The sequence below is a fragment of the Chinchilla lanigera genome, unplaced genomic scaffold (genome assembly GCF_000276665.1).
Source record: "Chinchilla lanigera isolate Chin_1 unplaced genomic scaffold, ChiLan1.0 scaffold00012, whole genome shotgun sequence".
NCBI lineage: Eukaryota > Metazoa > Chordata > Mammalia > Rodentia > Chinchillidae > Chinchilla > Chinchilla lanigera.
The window spans coordinates 19,008,975-19,027,225 of NW_004955413.1; the positions used below are offsets into that span (position 1 = coordinate 19,008,975).

The window sequence follows — 18,251 nt, forward strand, 5'->3', positions numbered from 1 at the left end:
ACTGAAAAGCCTCAGTGAGAAAGTGTTCAACTTTGTCCACAGGTAATTTGCTTGGGAAAAGGTTGAAAAGTCATGGGAAAACTGCTACTAGCTTGCCTTGTAGGCCCGTCTCAGTGATTCCAGCATGGCCATATTTGCTACTTGTGAAAAAGCAGCTGCTCCAGACACATGGCAGAATTGTAGAAAATGTTCCCAGTGCTAGTTCTATGGCTCTGTAATTTCAGTTTATAGGCAGGCCTCTCATCTCTGGAGCATAGCTACACTAAATAAAGTCTACACAACTATTGAAGTGGATTACATGAAACCAGTATTCACTTCAGGAATCATACTACACATTGAAGAACAAAAAAACACAGAAATGGCCCAGAGGTGAATTATCAGGAAAGGGAAGCAATTCCCAATTTATAATTTCACATAAAAATGCAAGAAAATTTCTCCCATTAATGTGTTTTGTATCTTTTCAGAAAGGAGCCAGAATCAGGATAAATTACAGAGACAGAATTACAACTTCCAAATACTTCCATCAGCATCAATTCAATACAATCATCAACTGAAGAGCAATATGGATTTTATTTCACCTAAGGTCTTAACTGATGATGTTTAAAGTTCAAAAATTAAAGCCATAAAATAAAGTAGTTATAATTCTATATACATATCAACTATTGTTGTTTGATAAATTCATCAAAGAACGAGAAGTCAAAGGGCTACAAAACTGATATTAAGGAAAAGAGGATTCTAGTGATTTGATCTAGTCTTAAGAGTTTGGAGAAATTTAAACAGACAATGAGGCCAATAACATTGGAGAAAAAGCGTAAGAGAAAAATCATAGAAAAGGCAGTCAGAGATCTACTAAATCATAAAACTACACAGGAGGGAAATAGAGAATGCCAACCCTACTGGAGTCTCTAGAAAATAAACAGAAATATTGATATTTATACTGAAATATAAATACCATGTATTGATTTTCAACTTTCAGAATTAACCAACAGGTAAAGTGTGTGTGTGTGTGTGTGTGAGTGTGTGTTTGTGTGTGTGTATGTCTGAACAGAAATGGACAACTGAAAATAAGTGAAGAAAGACACCATCTTAATCTGACAAAGTCAGTGTCCAGAGAAACTATTTAAACTTGATTAGACAAGAAAGGATGATAGGTAAGTAACCAAAGCTTACAAGTACCCACTAAAAGAACTTAAATGACATAACTATAAAATGAGATTAGGGAATGCAATGGGGAGAGATTATTAGAGGGACAATAAGTAATCTAAATAAATCTTATTTTCACGTTATGATATTTAAAATTGGTAAGTCAGAGATAGTGGGGTAATCATACATTTTATATAGAAATAAATGCTAGAAAGCTAATTATAAAATATAAGTTTAAGTATTTGAAAGTGATTCCTTCTGAGTAAACTGATGTAGTGCGGTGAAAGATTGGGATTGGAAATTCAGTTTCATTACTTTCTTAAACTCTTTTACTCATGTAGTGTATGTTATACCAATAAAAATGAAAATATTCATGAGTATCGATGTATTTATATCTGTTTATTCAGAAAAGGTTTGACTAGGCAAAGAAATAATATGAATGAATGGAATTCCATCATTAGGTAATCCCCAGGAGATCTATTAAAATGATAAAAAAGAGCAAGGTGGGTCACTCAGGCCTGTAATCCCAGCCACTCAGGAAGCTGAGGAAGGAGGATCACAAGTGCAAAGCCTGTCTGGCCAACCTGAGGAGAGAGACTCTATTTCAACATAAAATAAAATAAAGGGGGCTAGGATGAATGTAGCTCAGTAGTGGAGCACTTGTCTAGCATACATCAGGTGCCTGGGTTCAAGCCCCCCAAATAAAGAAGTAAATAAGAAATAAATGAAACAGGGATTTCAAAGTGACTCTCCTCAGGAAAAGGACTGAGATGCAGTCATTCAGATGCAGTTCACTGTTCTTTCAGGACAGGCCACTTGTCTTCTGAAAGGGAAGATCTGTTTCCAGAAAGTAAAAGACTGAAGGAAAAGCTCTCCTTGAAACTACTGCTTTGTATCTCCATATTTTTCTTCTTATAATCTATTTGAATGCCACAAAAATGTCCAGTTGTGCTATATTTTATTTCATACAGCAAAACATTAGCCAGAGCTCAAGGTGTTAACGCATTTCCTTCTCGGGCTGAATGCTACCTTAATTGCATGGTGTTTATTCTTGGCATTTCTAGTCTTCCAAAGAGACAAGGTTACCTTGCAATCTCTTTGTGCTCATGTATATGTGTGGGGTCGTGTTCAGGGGGGTAAAATGCTTCCAACTTACCACACTCAGAGAAAGAAATCATAAATCAGCAGGGCAGGCAGGTACTATTATTTCACCTTTAACGTCATTATATTTTCAATATAATATTTCAATGAATTTCTTTCTGCATAATAATTGATCTAGAATTACCAAAACTCTAATGAGCTCAGAGAACTTTGGCTCCAATAAAATGAAAGCTTTATCACAAATTGGTTGAGCCTATGATTGCAACTTAATCATTCAATTGTATATAAGTTTTTTTTTTTTAACTTTGCAGAAATAAGTTCCCGAGGAAAGAAAACTCATTTCAAAACTTAAGCCATGAAGCCTTACATGGTACAATATTACTGAAATAAAAATGAGGGAGCCAAAAATCAAGACACTTAGAACTCAGCCATTGTTACACAAGTAACAACTATGAAACTCTGGGAAACTCTTCTAAGCTTACTTGGTTTCATTTTACAAATGTAAAACTAAAAGACATGTCTCAAGAAAGCCTTTCTAATACCCTTTGTTTTTTAAAAAACATATAAATTTGGAGCAATAAAAACAGTTTTTGGTGACTACTATCATGTAGATTTTATATGAATGTATATTTTCTTAGGAATTATATCTCGTTAGAAATTATTCATGAAATTGTTCATCACTAGAAGTACAGAAACGGAAACTTTTTTTCTAATGACTCAGGTACAAACTTTCAGCATTTTATACCCACTACATAAACCAAGTATGATGCCACTTAGTTTGTCCAGTACTGAGCATAAATGAAGTATAATTTCCATTTACAGATGAAAACAATGAAACTTAGAGTTAACAATTTCCCAGACGCAAAGATTGGCATCAGTATATCTAGTTCCAGGACATGGCTCTCAACTTTGGTTTGAAAAAGACTATTTTTTGCTATAGAAAATGTATTTCATAGAGCTAAATAGATTGTCATACTACCTAAAGAATCAAATTCCTTCCTAGAGTATGCTATATGGAATGCACACTGCCCAACTAGGAATACAAGGGAACAGGAATATTTCCTTCACTCTGTACTTAGCTCCGGACAGAATCAGTGACCCAGGACTCTGACTAATCCTTAGTAATGCTTACCTTATGAGAAACAGTAAGAAAGGGTTATGAGCTATCAATTCTTTTCCTTCAGGAGAACACAATGAACAATAAGGCAAAAAGTTTATCAGAAGGGGAAATGCAGTAAATTTTTGAAAATTTCTTTTGAAAGTTCAAGCACTGATCTCATATGGGAATCGTGACAAATATACAGTTAAAAGGAACTACCATATTTTTAAGTTTACTCTTAAAATACATAAATAGAGTACACACTAAAATCCACTGTTGGGTTAACCTTATTATTTTCTGACAAGAACCTTAAATTCTCATAAGTACTACCGAAAGGGTAAGAAATTTATAACTGGGACATGGTTCTCACATACATGCCAAAGCTAGAGATGCTCTACCTAATAAGAAGCTTCAAGAATAAAAGGAGCGTGAGTCCCCAGTAATACTCGAGTTATTGTCATAATGGAAGTTGAGTAGAGGTCACTTATTTCCTTGCCTTGAAAGGTTTTCATAACAGAAAATCAGGTCAAGATGAACCGCTAGCCTTGGTTCAATATTTGAAACATAAACCATTTAACCGTCAATGTTAGAAAAAGTCTGATTTAATGTAAGAAGAAATTAACTAAAAGGTACAACAGAGTATTCTGAACAGTAAGGGTGGTAGGTTTTCTTCATAAAAAGGAAGATATTTTTTCTGAAATATTTACAGATTTCATCCAACTCACCTAATATATAATATGCATTAAAATTGTAAAGAAAAATGAAGTTAAATGTTCTATATTTTGAGGTTAGTAAACAAAAATAAATTTGAATATTAAAAATAGTCACACAAAGAAATTGACTTGCTTTGGGGGGAGATGCATGCTTCTAGTATTATGACATTTTACTTGCCCAGCAAACTGATTTATAATGCCAGTTTATGAACATGAATTCTTGTTTTAATTTTAATGAAGTATATGAATAAGTCCCACAGAACATGGTAACCCTAGAAAGTTTTTAAAAGAAAGAATTGTACATTGAATCTTCAATCTAATTACAATAATGCAATGTTAGAGCTAAGGTTGCTTTTTTAATGAAATAAAAAGAATTGATCCTAAGCAATTAAATGCAACTGGTTCACTTGCAAATTCTTATGGCATTTTTCTCTGAATTATTTCTGCATAAATAACTGAAATAAAACCTATCATTTTATTCATCAAGGGTTGAAAAGACAGAAATAACCAAGAGAACTTTTAAATAACCTGATTCATTAGACCATGTGAATGTTTGTGTGTATAGACAAACGTGCAAACCTATTTAAAATTTTTTAATCAAATGATATATTTCAAATGAAATGAAGATGTCTAAATTACTTTCCTCCTTTGATGGATTTGAATTAAAAAATGAGGAAGAGGCTAGAAATATCTTCCTTATCATCTAACATATCCATCAATGTGCAAACTGTCTTACTCCAACTCTTAATGAATAAATCTAATCCATTCCACAGATCTGTCTCATGTAATGTACTGCATGCCTTCACTAGTAGTTGGAACAAGTTAATATCCTTTGTATTTCAGTCGAAATACAAAGGACTACAAAAATTGTGGACTATAAAACAGTACAGTTAACTGTTTCATCAATATAGAATCTAGAAGGTTTATTAAAAGACACAAATGTTTGTATATAGAGACAAATGTACAAACTTATTTATAATTTGAGAATAGCAAAAATGGCACAGATCTGTACAAGAAGCAATCATGATGAATGAGAGTTGGTGTGCTTATTTTCACAAGGTAGCGCCGGGGGTACAGCTCAGCGGCACAAGCGCCTGCCTGGCAAGCGCAAGGTCCTCAGTTCAATTCCCAGTACCAAAAAAAGGCATGTTTTCAAAAAGTATTAAGACTAAGACAGAACTTAGAAGAAAGAGATCAAAATACTACATAAATATTTTCAAATAGCAAATTTAACCTGTGGCAGATTTTTATGTATTTGATTGTACATGCATTTTTCTTGAAAATTGTGATAATTCTTTTCTAAAATTTGATCTACGTAAAACAGCAGACTAAATATTTACTCCTTTTTTTCATGGTCAGATGCTTCAAAGGAAAAGGAGGAAGTGAATAAAAGTGGAAAGGGGATTGAAAGCACCCTAAAAGAAAGATGGTAAGGACTTGTATACAGGTGAAATGCGTTTATTCTATCTTTTTAATTTTGTTTTGATACATGCCAATGTATCACTGCTTCCCATAATTGTTGGAACAATTTCCCAGAAAATTAATCATTTAAATACAGTATGATTTTCAGAAATACAAAGTATTGGTAAGACTGCTCCAAATTAACACCCTATGAAATATATTTTAGAACTCTGCATTTATTTAGTTAGTATCCTACACATTGAGGAAATTAATTCCTTTCAGAATTTCACTCTTGCTCCATTCTTATGATTTGTCACCTGAATCATTCCTTACTTTCTGGATTTTTTTCAAAAAATAAAAATATCACAGCTTAATGGGTTTGTGACTCCACCAGCTTCATTTATTTAAAGTATCCCTAGAAAAAGGACAAATATGTATAAATGCTAGCCCAAGATCTCTTAATACTTATTTCCCCAAAATTACTTCCAGTGTGATATTATTTCCATTAGGGACTTCTGAACTAGTGGAGGTAGAAAAAAGCACATAATTTTGATCAAGTGTAAACTCTATGCTTTTAACACTCTTATACTCAAAAAAATTCTATTAACAGTTAGAAATCTTTTCTTCTGACCCTAATTCTACAGTGACACTAATTTGGTGCTCTGGATAAGTCACTAACCTTGGACCCAGCTGTCTAGAAGGCAGTTTTTCTAGTTGCACCATTTCTAGGATAGATAATACTTAATGTGCTTTTCATTGAAAATGTTATGACTTATAGATTACAGTGCTATGCTATAGAGCAAGAAAACTATTCATTTCAATATTTTGTCACTATGATAGGGCTTAAAATCACATTGTAAATGTAGTGGTCATAATTGTGGGCTAATTTCCCAAAAGAACATTGAAAATATTGGCTAATTTAATTGGTCAAAAAGTATGATTTTTTTGAGCATTTTACATATTTGTAACATGAATTTAGAAACATTTTTGCAATTCTTTTTAACAAAGGGCCTTTCCCTGATTCATGGAAATTATAAAAATTTTAAACTCTTGGTCCCCTCATCAAATTGGCCATGAAAATACATGACTTACCATATTACCAATTATGGAATCATATGTTATAGTGAGAAATTGAAACAATTTCAATAACTTCTGTTTCACTTATTAGAAACATTTTAAATGCAGATAACCTGGTGCCATTGACTGAAACTATATGCAAAGTTGATGTGTTCTGATTAAACAATGTGAAATCCAATGCACAGTTTTAAACCACAGAATTCCTTAACTAACTCCAGATAGGAACAGATAGTAGGGTATGAAAAATATATTGCCCATTATTATAAGGCAAACCACTCCTATCTGGAACATTGGATTCCCCAGTGTGTCACTTAAATTGTCACCAGCTCACTAAAATTCCAGGGAGATCAAGAAAGAATAAACACTTGTCTATATGATGGTAAAGAAATTAAGTATACCTGATTCAATTAGATAAAATGGGACAAACTTTGTTGGCAAAACAGTTAAAACATTATTAACACATGCTTGAAAAAAATTTTGACATGCCCTCTTCATGACATTACAATTAATAAAATGTTAGACTTTTAAGATACAAATTCATCTTTCAAGAAAGATGAATTTCTACCCAAATGGGAGAGATTCAACACAAATTTAATGCCTCCTTACAGATGACGTTATATAAAGTCCAAGTCACAGATCTGTGAATCATATGACTTGATATTCATGCAAACTACGTGCTGTGCACTAAGGGTGCCTGGGTGGATCTGAGAGGTGTGGCCGTGGGTACTACTGCTTCCTGTGTCCCTCCCCTCTGGCACTGCTCCCCTGCTCTGCTTCCTAGTCTTCATGAAGTGAGTAGCTTTGCTTCCCCACACCTCCCATCACGGTGTTCCGGCCTTGGAGCCAGCTGATCACAGGCTGAAATCTTTGACACTGTGTACCAATTTAAACCTCTCCTTTAACTGGGGGTGTCAGGTATTTGATCCTAGCAACAGAAAAGCTGACTGTTACATTCCATGATGTCATTTAATCTTCAGAGACTCTCTTACAAAACAAGTGCTTCTCAGCAAGGAGTTTCAGAAAGGGAAACAACTCCCTCAAAGGTCATGCCAGGAACAGAGCAAAACAGTACATCCCTGGCAACTTACTTTCTCTTTATTACCCATACAGCTTCGTCCTTCCTTCTTTATTAATGTGCTTTATCATCGCAAATTTCCCTTGACCAAAAATAGGGACGTTGTAGAACTTTCACCTTGGTTTCTGCACACGATACCACGGATGCCAGCTGACACAGCTGAACATTACTTTCACCGTGCTTCACGTTGATCAGGCAGGGCTTATGAACATACAATAATAAAAGTTCTCTCTGGCATTTTTCTTCTAATAGAAGATGTGACATACCTTTCTGCTTCAGTTTCTAGCACTAGCTTCATCAAGAAAATTTATAGGAAATAGAGAAAATAAAACATTTCTCTACAGCAATTTTTTTCTCAAAATAATATGAAAGCTACCGGCAGTTTGCTTAGGTACAAATGCCTCGATACAGTAGGGCCTGTGACACAGAATCACTATTCTACTATTTGCATGGCACCAGAGGTAGTGTGTCATGAAATAGGTTGAAAATAATTTTTAGTTTGGAGATTATTTCAGTTAGGTCATATAAAATGCTCCCTACTAGTCTAACGGTAGTTTCAACCCTGGATTTAGGTCACACAGGAATAAGAAACAAAACATATTTTTAAGTGGAAATATATGAAAATTATAATTTCTGACCTGGATCTGTTGCTGAAGCAAATTGATTTTGTGTTGTTGCTGCAGAAGCTGCTGCTGTTGTCTCGCAATCTGTGGAGAAATTGCACATGGAGAATTTGAAAGTATATTTCAGCACATGTGGGGGATTACCAGTGTTCTGTTTCTCCAAGTTTGATTTGACACTGATCAAGCTGATCAGGACACCATGACAGTGATCTGTCCCAGTAAGATATGGTAGAGTTTCAAAAAAAATCCCTGCCCCTGGTGATATATTAAAAAGGCACTGCTGTACCATCTTCAGACCTTTTCCACAACAGGATGTTGGATAAAGTGGAAGGAGTTCTGACCAAAGAGTTAGTAATAGAAAGTACTTCAAAGTCAAGTCCAAAACTAAAATAGAAATTTAACCCTTCGTAAGAGCATATTAAGTGTTTTCTCTCTCAGAGAATGCCACAATCTTTGCCGTCATTTGCACTTATAAAACCCACTATATTTACTTAATTCAGTGTCCCATGCTGTAACTTTATTTTTAACAACACTTTCCTAAGAAGTCCATCAATTCAGAGAGGGTAGGAAGTACGCGTGTTTTGTGCACCATTTGCAGAGCCTGATATAAAAGAGATCCTGAATAAATACTGGATAAGAACACAAGAACAAACAGCTTAGAAGACATTTTTCAACACTTCAGTACGTGATACTGTCAGAAAACCTTCTCATAAGGTTACTGCTTCTTACTTCAAGGAATTTATCACGCTCCCATAAATGTTAGATCTTATTCCCATCAACATCCTTATCAGTATCTTTCCATTATAAAAACATTCCTTAACTTCCGCATTAGAAAGTTAAACATCCGGAAAAAAAAAGACGCATTATTAAGAATAAAAGTAAAGAAGCTGTATAATAGGGATGGGTCTACAAAGTTTCACATTGATAATTTCCTTTTTTGGTACTGGTACGATTACGATATCTAAATACTTTCACTTTGCCATTGGAACACGGTAGGAGGAAAGAAAACCCTCCATTCTTCTGAAAAAATGAAAGACGATGGTTAAGAAAAATAAAGGGATATTGCTCTTTTCCTTTAAATCTTTCTTTCAACATGAATATTTGAATTTCTGTTTCATTCCTTTTGTTTGTTTGTTTGTTTGTTTGTTTTGTTTCGTTTTCCTCCAGTACCGGGAATTGAACTGACTACCTTGAGCTTGCCAGGCAGGCGCTGTGCCACTGAGCTAAATCCCCAGCCCCTCCATTTTATTCCTTTTACTAGTTATACTTGTGAATCAAGAATCTGATCACTTCACACCCCTCCACATTTCCTCTTGTACTAAACCACTTAATCTATGGCCCGGATTATTTTAACAGTCTCCTAATTGTTCAGCTTGCTTAAGTCTTTGCTCCCTGTAGTCTATTACAACCATTACCAAGTGAGGTCTCTGGAAGTACAAGCCAGTGACCATTTAATGCCTGCAAGTCTATGTGATCTGGCCTCTTGTTATCTCTCTGCTCTTTCCTGCCCCAGTGGCCCCCCGTACTTGCACACGTCTCTCCTAATTGTCTCCTGAACTCACCAAAAACACTCCTATCTCTCAAGGATACTCTCACCTTGGCCTCTGCCCTTGATTTCTCATCCAATTAGAATACATTAGCCACATGTCTTGCTTCCTCGCCTCCTGTAAGACTATTCAAATTCTACTTATTCAGTGCGTCTTCCTTAAGCAACCAGTCTAAAAGAGCGTATCTCCACCTAGCACCTTCATCCACAAATCCCTGCTTTATTTTTCACTACGTTTATCAACATAAGCTGTCGTACTGGTTTACTCAGTGCTTGGCTCTCTCAACTGGAATTCAATACATGACAGATTTTTGAGTCTATTTTATTCTCTGCCATCATCCCGATAACAGAATAGAACTTGGTATCACCCTGAGGCTAAAAAGGACTTTGTATGTAGATGGATATGCAAAGGAGCTCAGAATCTGGTCGGGAGGCTGATGGGTGAGTAGGTCCATTTGTGTTCGTATGGGCTGGCTGTTGTGCACAGACCAGGAATATCCTGCACTGACTAACAAGTGTTGTGAGGGGGCTCAGAAAAGGAGTTGTGACGAGAGAGAAATCCCACCTGAATCCTAAGGAAAAGCTCAAAAGCCCTTCATGTCGAGATTTGTAACCCCACAGCAGCAGCTGCGTCTTCCACCTCTGTTCAGTAGGGAGTAACTTGGGGAGTGGTGTGGGTTCTACAAACCTGACCTCCTCCTAGGCTTTGGAGGCAGCATCCCAGGGCATCTCTCCAACACTGAGAGGAATTCTGAGAAGACCTCAGGGTTTCTAATGTTCCAGGGAAAATTTCAGAGGTCTTGAGAAAATAAAACATTCTAGAATCCTCTGGTGGCTCTCAGGGATTGGCCAGAATATGAAAAGAAATTTCCTCATTATTAGTAACTACTTTAAGTTTATCAGGACAAATGTGCCCTGCCATCTACCATAGTAGGTAGGAAATTATACAGAGAAATATCCCATAAGAGCTACAATTCTGAGGCTCCTAGGAGTCCCCAGCGGTCAGGTGACTGAACACAGTATAAGTTAAGGACAAGCAAAGAGCAGGATTTTTTACACCACCATAGACACGCATTGTGAATGCTTTTATCATAGGGTTAAAGCAAGAAGAATATGGGTCGTACCCAATACAAGGACAAATAAATCTTTAAAGAAGGTGATGAGGCATTTTATTAAAAACAAAAATATCACCTTTCAAGCAGAAATGAACCAATGAATAAAGTGAAAAAAAAAGGTCGGGGCAGGCACTTCCAACTATTCAGAAGAAGTAATCTGAGTATTTCTCCACCTCTTTCAACTCTGCTAGTTTATACTTTGGAAGCTGTTTAGAGGGCTTTGCTGCCATGTGTAAACATACAAACACCCTTGTTTGAACAGCGGCCACCCTCCACATGGGACAGAGAGTAGATTGTGCCCAGAACATGGGGTAAAGTTCTTACCCATGGAAAACAGGCATCATCCTTGTGCCTAAGCTGACCTTATGGGATCCTCTATCCTATCTTTCCCTTAGTGCTCATTTTTAAAGAAACAGTTGGTGGACACTGCTTCTAAATTCTTGCTACATATTTGTGAATTTTCATTGTCTGTCTAACTTCCACTGCTAAAAGACCACAGAAACTCTACTCTTAAAAGTTTTAAGAATGAGGATCTAAATTATAAACTAGAAGTTTCAATTTGATGTTCAAATAACATTTTCTTTAGCTTACTGCTTCTCCAAATCTCCATTTTTTCTTGTTCATTTCACTCTTATGATACGGCCTTCCTGGCCCTCCTGTATCCAGCTGTTTCTGGATATGTTCATTTTCCTCTTTGTCACCTGTATGCCAGTGTCTCCCAGGGACCTACCCTTAGCCTCCCTCTAGTTTTATGTGATGTCACCACTCTGAGGCCTACAAAACTGCCATTCCTCTGTGTGAGATGCTCTGGGCCCAGCTGTGAATGCTTCATAGCTTCAGAAAGATTTATCCACTACCTCAGTCTAAGAAGCACTGCTTTGTCATACCAACCAGTACTTATCCTAGCTTCAGGTTACTTGTCTCCACATGATACAACTAGGCAAATTTATCTGTTCCTTTGCTAACTAACTCTTTCTTTCCTCCAGAGTTTAGGGGCTTTGTCTTTCAGGTTAATTGAGAAAAAAAAACCTCAGGATTTAGCACAGTACCTTCACATAAAAAACATCTGATTGCTAATTATTGAGTACATGAATGAGTCTTATCTACTCTAGTAGCTGAACCTATAATCTCTTTGTAGATAGTCTAAGAAGTTCAAGTGAGACATCCCTGCCAAACTGTTGACTGGTATTCTAAGTGCATCTCACACACCTCCAGCTAGACAAAGGGACAGCAGATAAAACCACCTTCTTCAGGTTAGCTGTCCTCCCGACCCTCCCTATTTCTGGTTTTTTGTTTGTTTGTTTGTTTGTTTTTCCGGTACTGGGAATGGAACTCATGACCTTGCACTTTCGAGGCAGTCACTGTGCTGCTGAGCTAAATCCCCAGCCCCTGGCATTGACATTCTGGCATTGACATTCTCATTCCTCTTCTCACCACGGCTCAGTCATTCTCCTTTTCCTTTTATGTACTCTAAAATTTCTACTAAACATAAGCTGTTTACTCCTGACTTCCCTTTGTCCACAGTCATTATTTTACATACTTCAGATTGTCACTCTTTTTATTTAATACACTTAATAGCTGATTCAATGAATTGAATGTCTTCTAATTAGAAATTCCCTTCATTTATCAAATCCTACTTATTCTTCAAAACATATCCCAAATGTCATCTTTCTTTTTTTTCTTTTCTTTTCTGTTTTGTTTTTTTTTTTTTTTGTCTTTTTGAGACAGGGTCTTACTATGCAGTTCAGGCTGGTCTTGACTTCACTTTGTAGCCCAGGCTGGCCTCGAACTTGCATCGATCCTCCTGCCTCAGCCTCTTGAGTGCTGTGATTACAGGCGTGCCCTACTACGCCTGGCTTCAAATGTTACCTTTCTAAGGAAAACGCTTCAAAATGTTCCTGACTGAAAATGTTATCTTGTATGGGTATTTTTTAGTACTTCTTTCATAACCTATCCAAATTTGTCTTGATTATACGTACTGGTTGAATACATTCCATCTGAAATGTTTAGGACCAGAAATATTTTGAATTTCAGATTCTATTGGAATTTGGAAGATGTACCCAGGCACACATAATAAAATGTGAACGGCCCAAACCAAAACCCAAAATTCATTTGTTTCTCATATTTCTTAAACACATACTATGACAGTAATTTCACAGAGTATTTTAAGTTCACCTGTGTTTTGCCTGTTACCTGTTATGTGAGGTCACATGTAGAATTTCCCACATCTGGCATTACGTTATCACTGATAAAGCTCTGGATTTTCGGGAATTTCAGATTGTAGGTTTTAGTTAGGACATTCAACCAATACATCGATGCTTCTGAACTCGTTAATAAACTTTAAGATATGTTTTTGCATCTGCGTTTGCTTTGTTATTTGTCTTTCCATGTACTTAATTGTACTTGGGACTGGGAACTCTTATGCATCTTCAAATGACTAGGGCAGTGATCTACAAATAGCAGACAAAACCATGTGGAAGAATTTGGTGAAGAATCTGATCGCGTCTCTGGTTATTGCTCACCTGCTCTTGTTGTTGCTTAGCCAGCTCCATTTGCTGCCGCTGTTTCTCAATCTGAGATGCAGCCAGCTTCTTCTGCTCATCGTGGGCAGCCAATAGCTGCTCCCGCAGACTTGTCAGCTGGTTGATCATACCCATGAGCTGCCTCTCTTTCTCAGCTAGGCTTTCGGGAGTCCCTGAAAATGACACGGCAATAAAACATACAAGGAAAATGAGAAGACAGTGACATTTCAGTGACAGTGGGTCTGTCAGATAGGGAACTAGTCCAAACATAAGGTGTAATCCTTATACATAAAAACACATACCTATCTTATCTTAGATTTCCACTAAGAAATGAGTGATGGCTATTTATGTATACAAAATACTAGAATGAGTGAACATTCTGATTTTTTTAAAATGACAGTAATGTATAAAAAGTTCAAAAAGTGTTGGCTAAACATCTGTTATTTCTAATGCTCTATACTGGGTGCTGTAGAAAATTTTAAAATGTCTAATGCATAGTTTTCAGCCTTTACTTTTTCACGTAATTGGAGAAACAAGAGAAAGAGATGAAAAATTAATGCTCTTGATTATTAGGAGATTATTAGTACCATCAGCTTGGAGGCTGAGGAAGGAGAACTTCCAGTCAAGGTCAGTCTAGGCATCTTAGAGTGATCTTGTCTCAAACTAAAAAAAAGGCTGATATATAGCTCAGCAGCAGAGTACTTGCCTAATATGGATGGGGCCCTGGATTCAATCCCTAGTATCTCCAAATAAGCAAATAAAAACAGAATCTTAATGATTCAGAACTAAGAAAGCCTATGTTAAGAAGGGAAAAATTTGAGGCAAGGGGTATAGCTCAGTGACAGACAATGTGCTTAGCATAGGCAAGGCTCCAGGTTCAATCACTAGCACCCACCAGATTAGCACCAGTTTACTGACCAATTGCTCTAAACAAGAAAAAAAAAAATGGTGTAAGTAATTGTTCTTACCTTACACTGACCAAAATTTCTTGGATATTTGTTCTTTAGAAACATTTTAGAAACTTTGCTCTCCTTCCTAATGGGCACATGCAAATTATACGGCACTAACTACAGCTACTACTGCCTAAAAAAGCACATGCCTTTTCATCATGAGTTGGTATAGAGAAATGCAGTGGGGTGGGAAGGGTGACTGAGATAATCGACCCTTCTAGGCAGGCATACAGGTGATGAGTTCATTATTAAAATGGTGTTTAGTGTCTAATGTTTGAAGTGAAAACTGTAATTAAAGAGTATGTGCTCTCCTACTGCTAGTACTTTTACTGTAAGGGTCTTGTCTATCATGTGAGTTTTAAAAGAACAATTACAAGTGATATCATTTCTGTTTCGTTGAGCAGAGCACATTTCTGGTGTATTAAATAAATGTTTTAACCTGACTTAAGATTTATTGATGTATTTTAAACATCTTGAGCACATCAGTTGTTTTAGGTGAGAACCAGGACTTCTCCAAATCTTAAATTCATGCATAATCTTAGTTGATCATAATGTGATATTAATTTGGTTGCCCCATTTCACTATTTCAAGAATTATTATGTTCTCAAACTTAAATATTTGTTCTGTGTACTATATTCAGTTTTTGAAGATCATTTCTGAGTGGCATGTGGGAAAAACGGTCTAAAATCTCTTTAGGTAAATAGATGTTGCCCCTCGTGAGCCTGTGTGTCTAGGGGGTGCTAGTAATGTCAATTTCCTGTCCATAGGCCTCCAGTTATCCACCATTGGCTTTAGAATAAGATGAAAATTTACACAGTAGAATAAGTAAGGCCCCTCAAAATATCATCCAACCTTCCTACTTCCTTGTGTACCCTAAATTTCAGCCATACTGAAAGTCTGACATTACTACTCCACACACCAATCCCGTGCAAATACTACTCTTTTGAAGTGCCTTGTCCAGGTATTCCCTCCCTAAATATTCACTCTTCATGTTCCAGCTCATGTATTTTGCTTTCTGTAGCTCTTTTCCTGATTTCCACTGATCACCATTGTTCCAGGCATTGGGGATCGTCTCAGTATATGTCTTTATTTTTGTGCTTAATTATTATATTGTATTATCTTATTTTCACAAACACTTTGTGTTTTCCTCCCACAAAGTAAGGGATGGTAGCTGTGAAAGCAACAACTATAAATGATCAAATTTTATATCTTCATTATCTACTACAGGTGAAGACGAATAATGTGTCTCTGGCATAAAACAATTCACATAATATTGTTAATGAAAAGCATGAAGAAATAAAACCTCCTTTCAAACATTCATATTTAGGAATGTCATGTCATTAAAAAATGGAGAAATGCTTTATCTTACATGAATTGCATGAGAATTCTACTTTTGACTTAAGGTAATTGAACCAGGGACTTAAGCTTTTGCAAAAGAAATCTCCATTTTTATAATAATACCAAACTAAGATGAAGGAATAAGGCTGATGCTTCTTTTCTAAATTACCATGTGCAGGTTAGAGAATCATACAAGTGCATTGCACTATGGAGTCATGTATGTAAGACCAGTTCCATCTGCCTCAGGCTATGTTGTGAGTTCGCTGTATGTTTTTTTTTCGTAGTAATTTACTTTTGTGTTTCAGTTATTTATCTGGGTTCTTATACATTTTAATCTATGCCACTGTTTCAAATCTGCCTAGAATGAAGAATTACCCAACAGGGAAAGAAAAACACAAACACCTTGTTTGATTTCTCCCTTCTGCCTAAAAACTAAGCCGTGGTAATCATTAATAGTTCTGTAGGTTCCACAGAAGCAGGGCAGGAGAGAACTTTCTTCAAAATAATATGACAGAGATGCTGAGGGAAGGAAACAGACTTCAATGACCCCATCTCAGTAAGATCATTATCTATGCATTGCTCAGCCAGAATTCAGGTGTTCCCCTTACTCTTCTGCTTGCCTTATCTTCCATATTTAATTCACTGGAAACACTGTCAATCCTCAGACATGGTATCATTCAGCTGATGCATCTTCATTTGCACTACTGCCCCTAAATCCAGACTACTATATCCTCTCGCTTTGACTACTTGAATGACACCACACTTCTGTAACCATTCTACAAAAACCCAATCTCAAAGCAAACATTCCGAGTGTCACGTGCTTAGACAGGTAAATCAAATTGTGTCACACCTCTGGGTATCTTTAAAGCCCTCATAGCCTTCTGCTGCATATGACATAAGGCCCATCTCTTCCCTTACAAAGCCCTGTATGAGGTGGCCATTGTCTTTTTCTTTGTCATCAGCTTTTCCTGCTTTGTCTTTCGCAGGAATGCTTGGTTCAGTTCCTCCATACCAATAAGCAAAACTGCTGTCATTATGAGGCCTTTACATGCCAACTATTTTCTCGTGGAAAATTTGTTCACCCAGATAAGGATTTCTCAGCTTAGGCACTACTGACTTTCTGCACCAGGCATTATTTTTGTGAGGAGCTGTCTTGTGTGCTATCTGTGGGTCTCTATATATTGAATGCAATTAGAACCCCACTGCTGAGTTATATCACCCAAAAATATCTCCAGACATTCCAAATTTCTTCTGAGAGGGGAAAATCATATTTACTTGAGAATTACAATTACATGGCTCTTAAGAATGGGTGTATACTCTGAAAAATGTGTCGTTAAGTGTTCGTGTTGTTGTGCGAACTTCAGAGGGTATACTTACACAAACTAAAGTGCCTACAGTGTCACTAGGTGATATAATATCTTATGCAACCACCACCGCATATGACTGACACTGTACTTCAAATGATGGCTTTTGTCATTCACTCAGCACAAATTCACAGATGAGTTCTCATGTGCCTCACACTACTCTAACTGCTGGGAATGTTTAAGTATTGTATAAGACAGAAAAGAATGTCTGCCTGCAAAAGCTTAAGCTAAATGGAAGAAATAATTTATAAATAAATGTACTCATCCATCCAGGTAGTAACCTACAGGCCAGCTAAGTAGACCCCTCCTTGAACACTAAAATTATAGAAGCCACAGTGTTTCACTTTCAATCACATCAACCAATTTTTAAAGTGTTTAAAGTAGCTAGTAGTATATTAATATTCTTTTTGATATATTTATTATATGTCCAAGTATAATATAAGCTCTGTGATAGTAGGATCATAATTTGTGTCACTGCTGGATAGTCAGCATCTTCAGAATAATGCCTTATATATCCTGGAAGCTGTTAACCACTTGCTAGTTAAATTATAACGGATGAAAGTCCTTGATTAGTTGATACTGTACAATTCTATGCACAAGAATAGTCCTTATCAGAATTATTTAAATTAAGGATGATTTCAAACACAGTGAAATAAAAAAAATAAGGAAACTGATATTTCCCCAATATTGTTGCAGTTTACAAATGAACATGATGATAGGGGCTGGGGATTTAGCTCAGCGGCAAAGCGCCTGCCTGGCAAGCGCAAGGTCGTGAGTTCGGTTCCCGGTACCGGAGAAAAACCAAAAAAATTAAAAATTAAAAATTAAAAAATTTAAAAAAAAAAACAAATGAACATGATGTATAGCTTGATATGTAGCTTTAAATCAAATCATTAAAATCAAAGAAAACCATTGAAAATTACTGTCCTCACCAAGTAAAGATCAAAATACAGTAAACTAAGGAAGAAGAACATCCCTGGAATTCTGGGGCTAGATTTACAAGTAATATTTCTGTCTACAAATATTATTAGAAATTTAATTCTTTTTTTTAAAAAAATACTAACTATTAGGTTTTGTATAAAGGTTATCATTGCTGTTTCTTAGACTATTAGTATTAAATTTGGATAGATTCTAGTTCATTTAATTTTTATGGAACTGTTGCTTTCAGCTACTATTTTGCTTGA

General features: G+C 36.2%; 1 protein-coding gene across 10 annotated transcripts in view; it reads right to left on the reverse strand.

Annotated features, from left to right (window-relative positions):
* The window catches only part of Sox5 (SRY (sex determining region Y)-box 5), an 844,441-nt gene that overhangs the window by 177,044 nt on the left and 649,146 nt on the right, over nt 1–18,251 (reverse strand). For 8 of the 10 annotated variants that reach the window (XM_005379086.1, XM_005379084.2, XM_013511607.1 and 5 more), the window contains 2 exons: nt 13,416–13,588; nt 8,248–8,316 (listed from right to left, as the gene is read on the reverse strand). In XM_005379086.1, coding sequence (XP_005379143.1) covers nt 8,248–8,316; nt 13,416–13,588 — 242 coding nt within the window. Of the gene's footprint in view, nt 1–8,247; nt 8,317–10,466; nt 10,586–13,415; nt 13,589–18,251 lie in introns of those variants that run through there. The other 2 variants (XM_005379090.2, XM_005379093.2) reach the window with 1 other exon arrangement.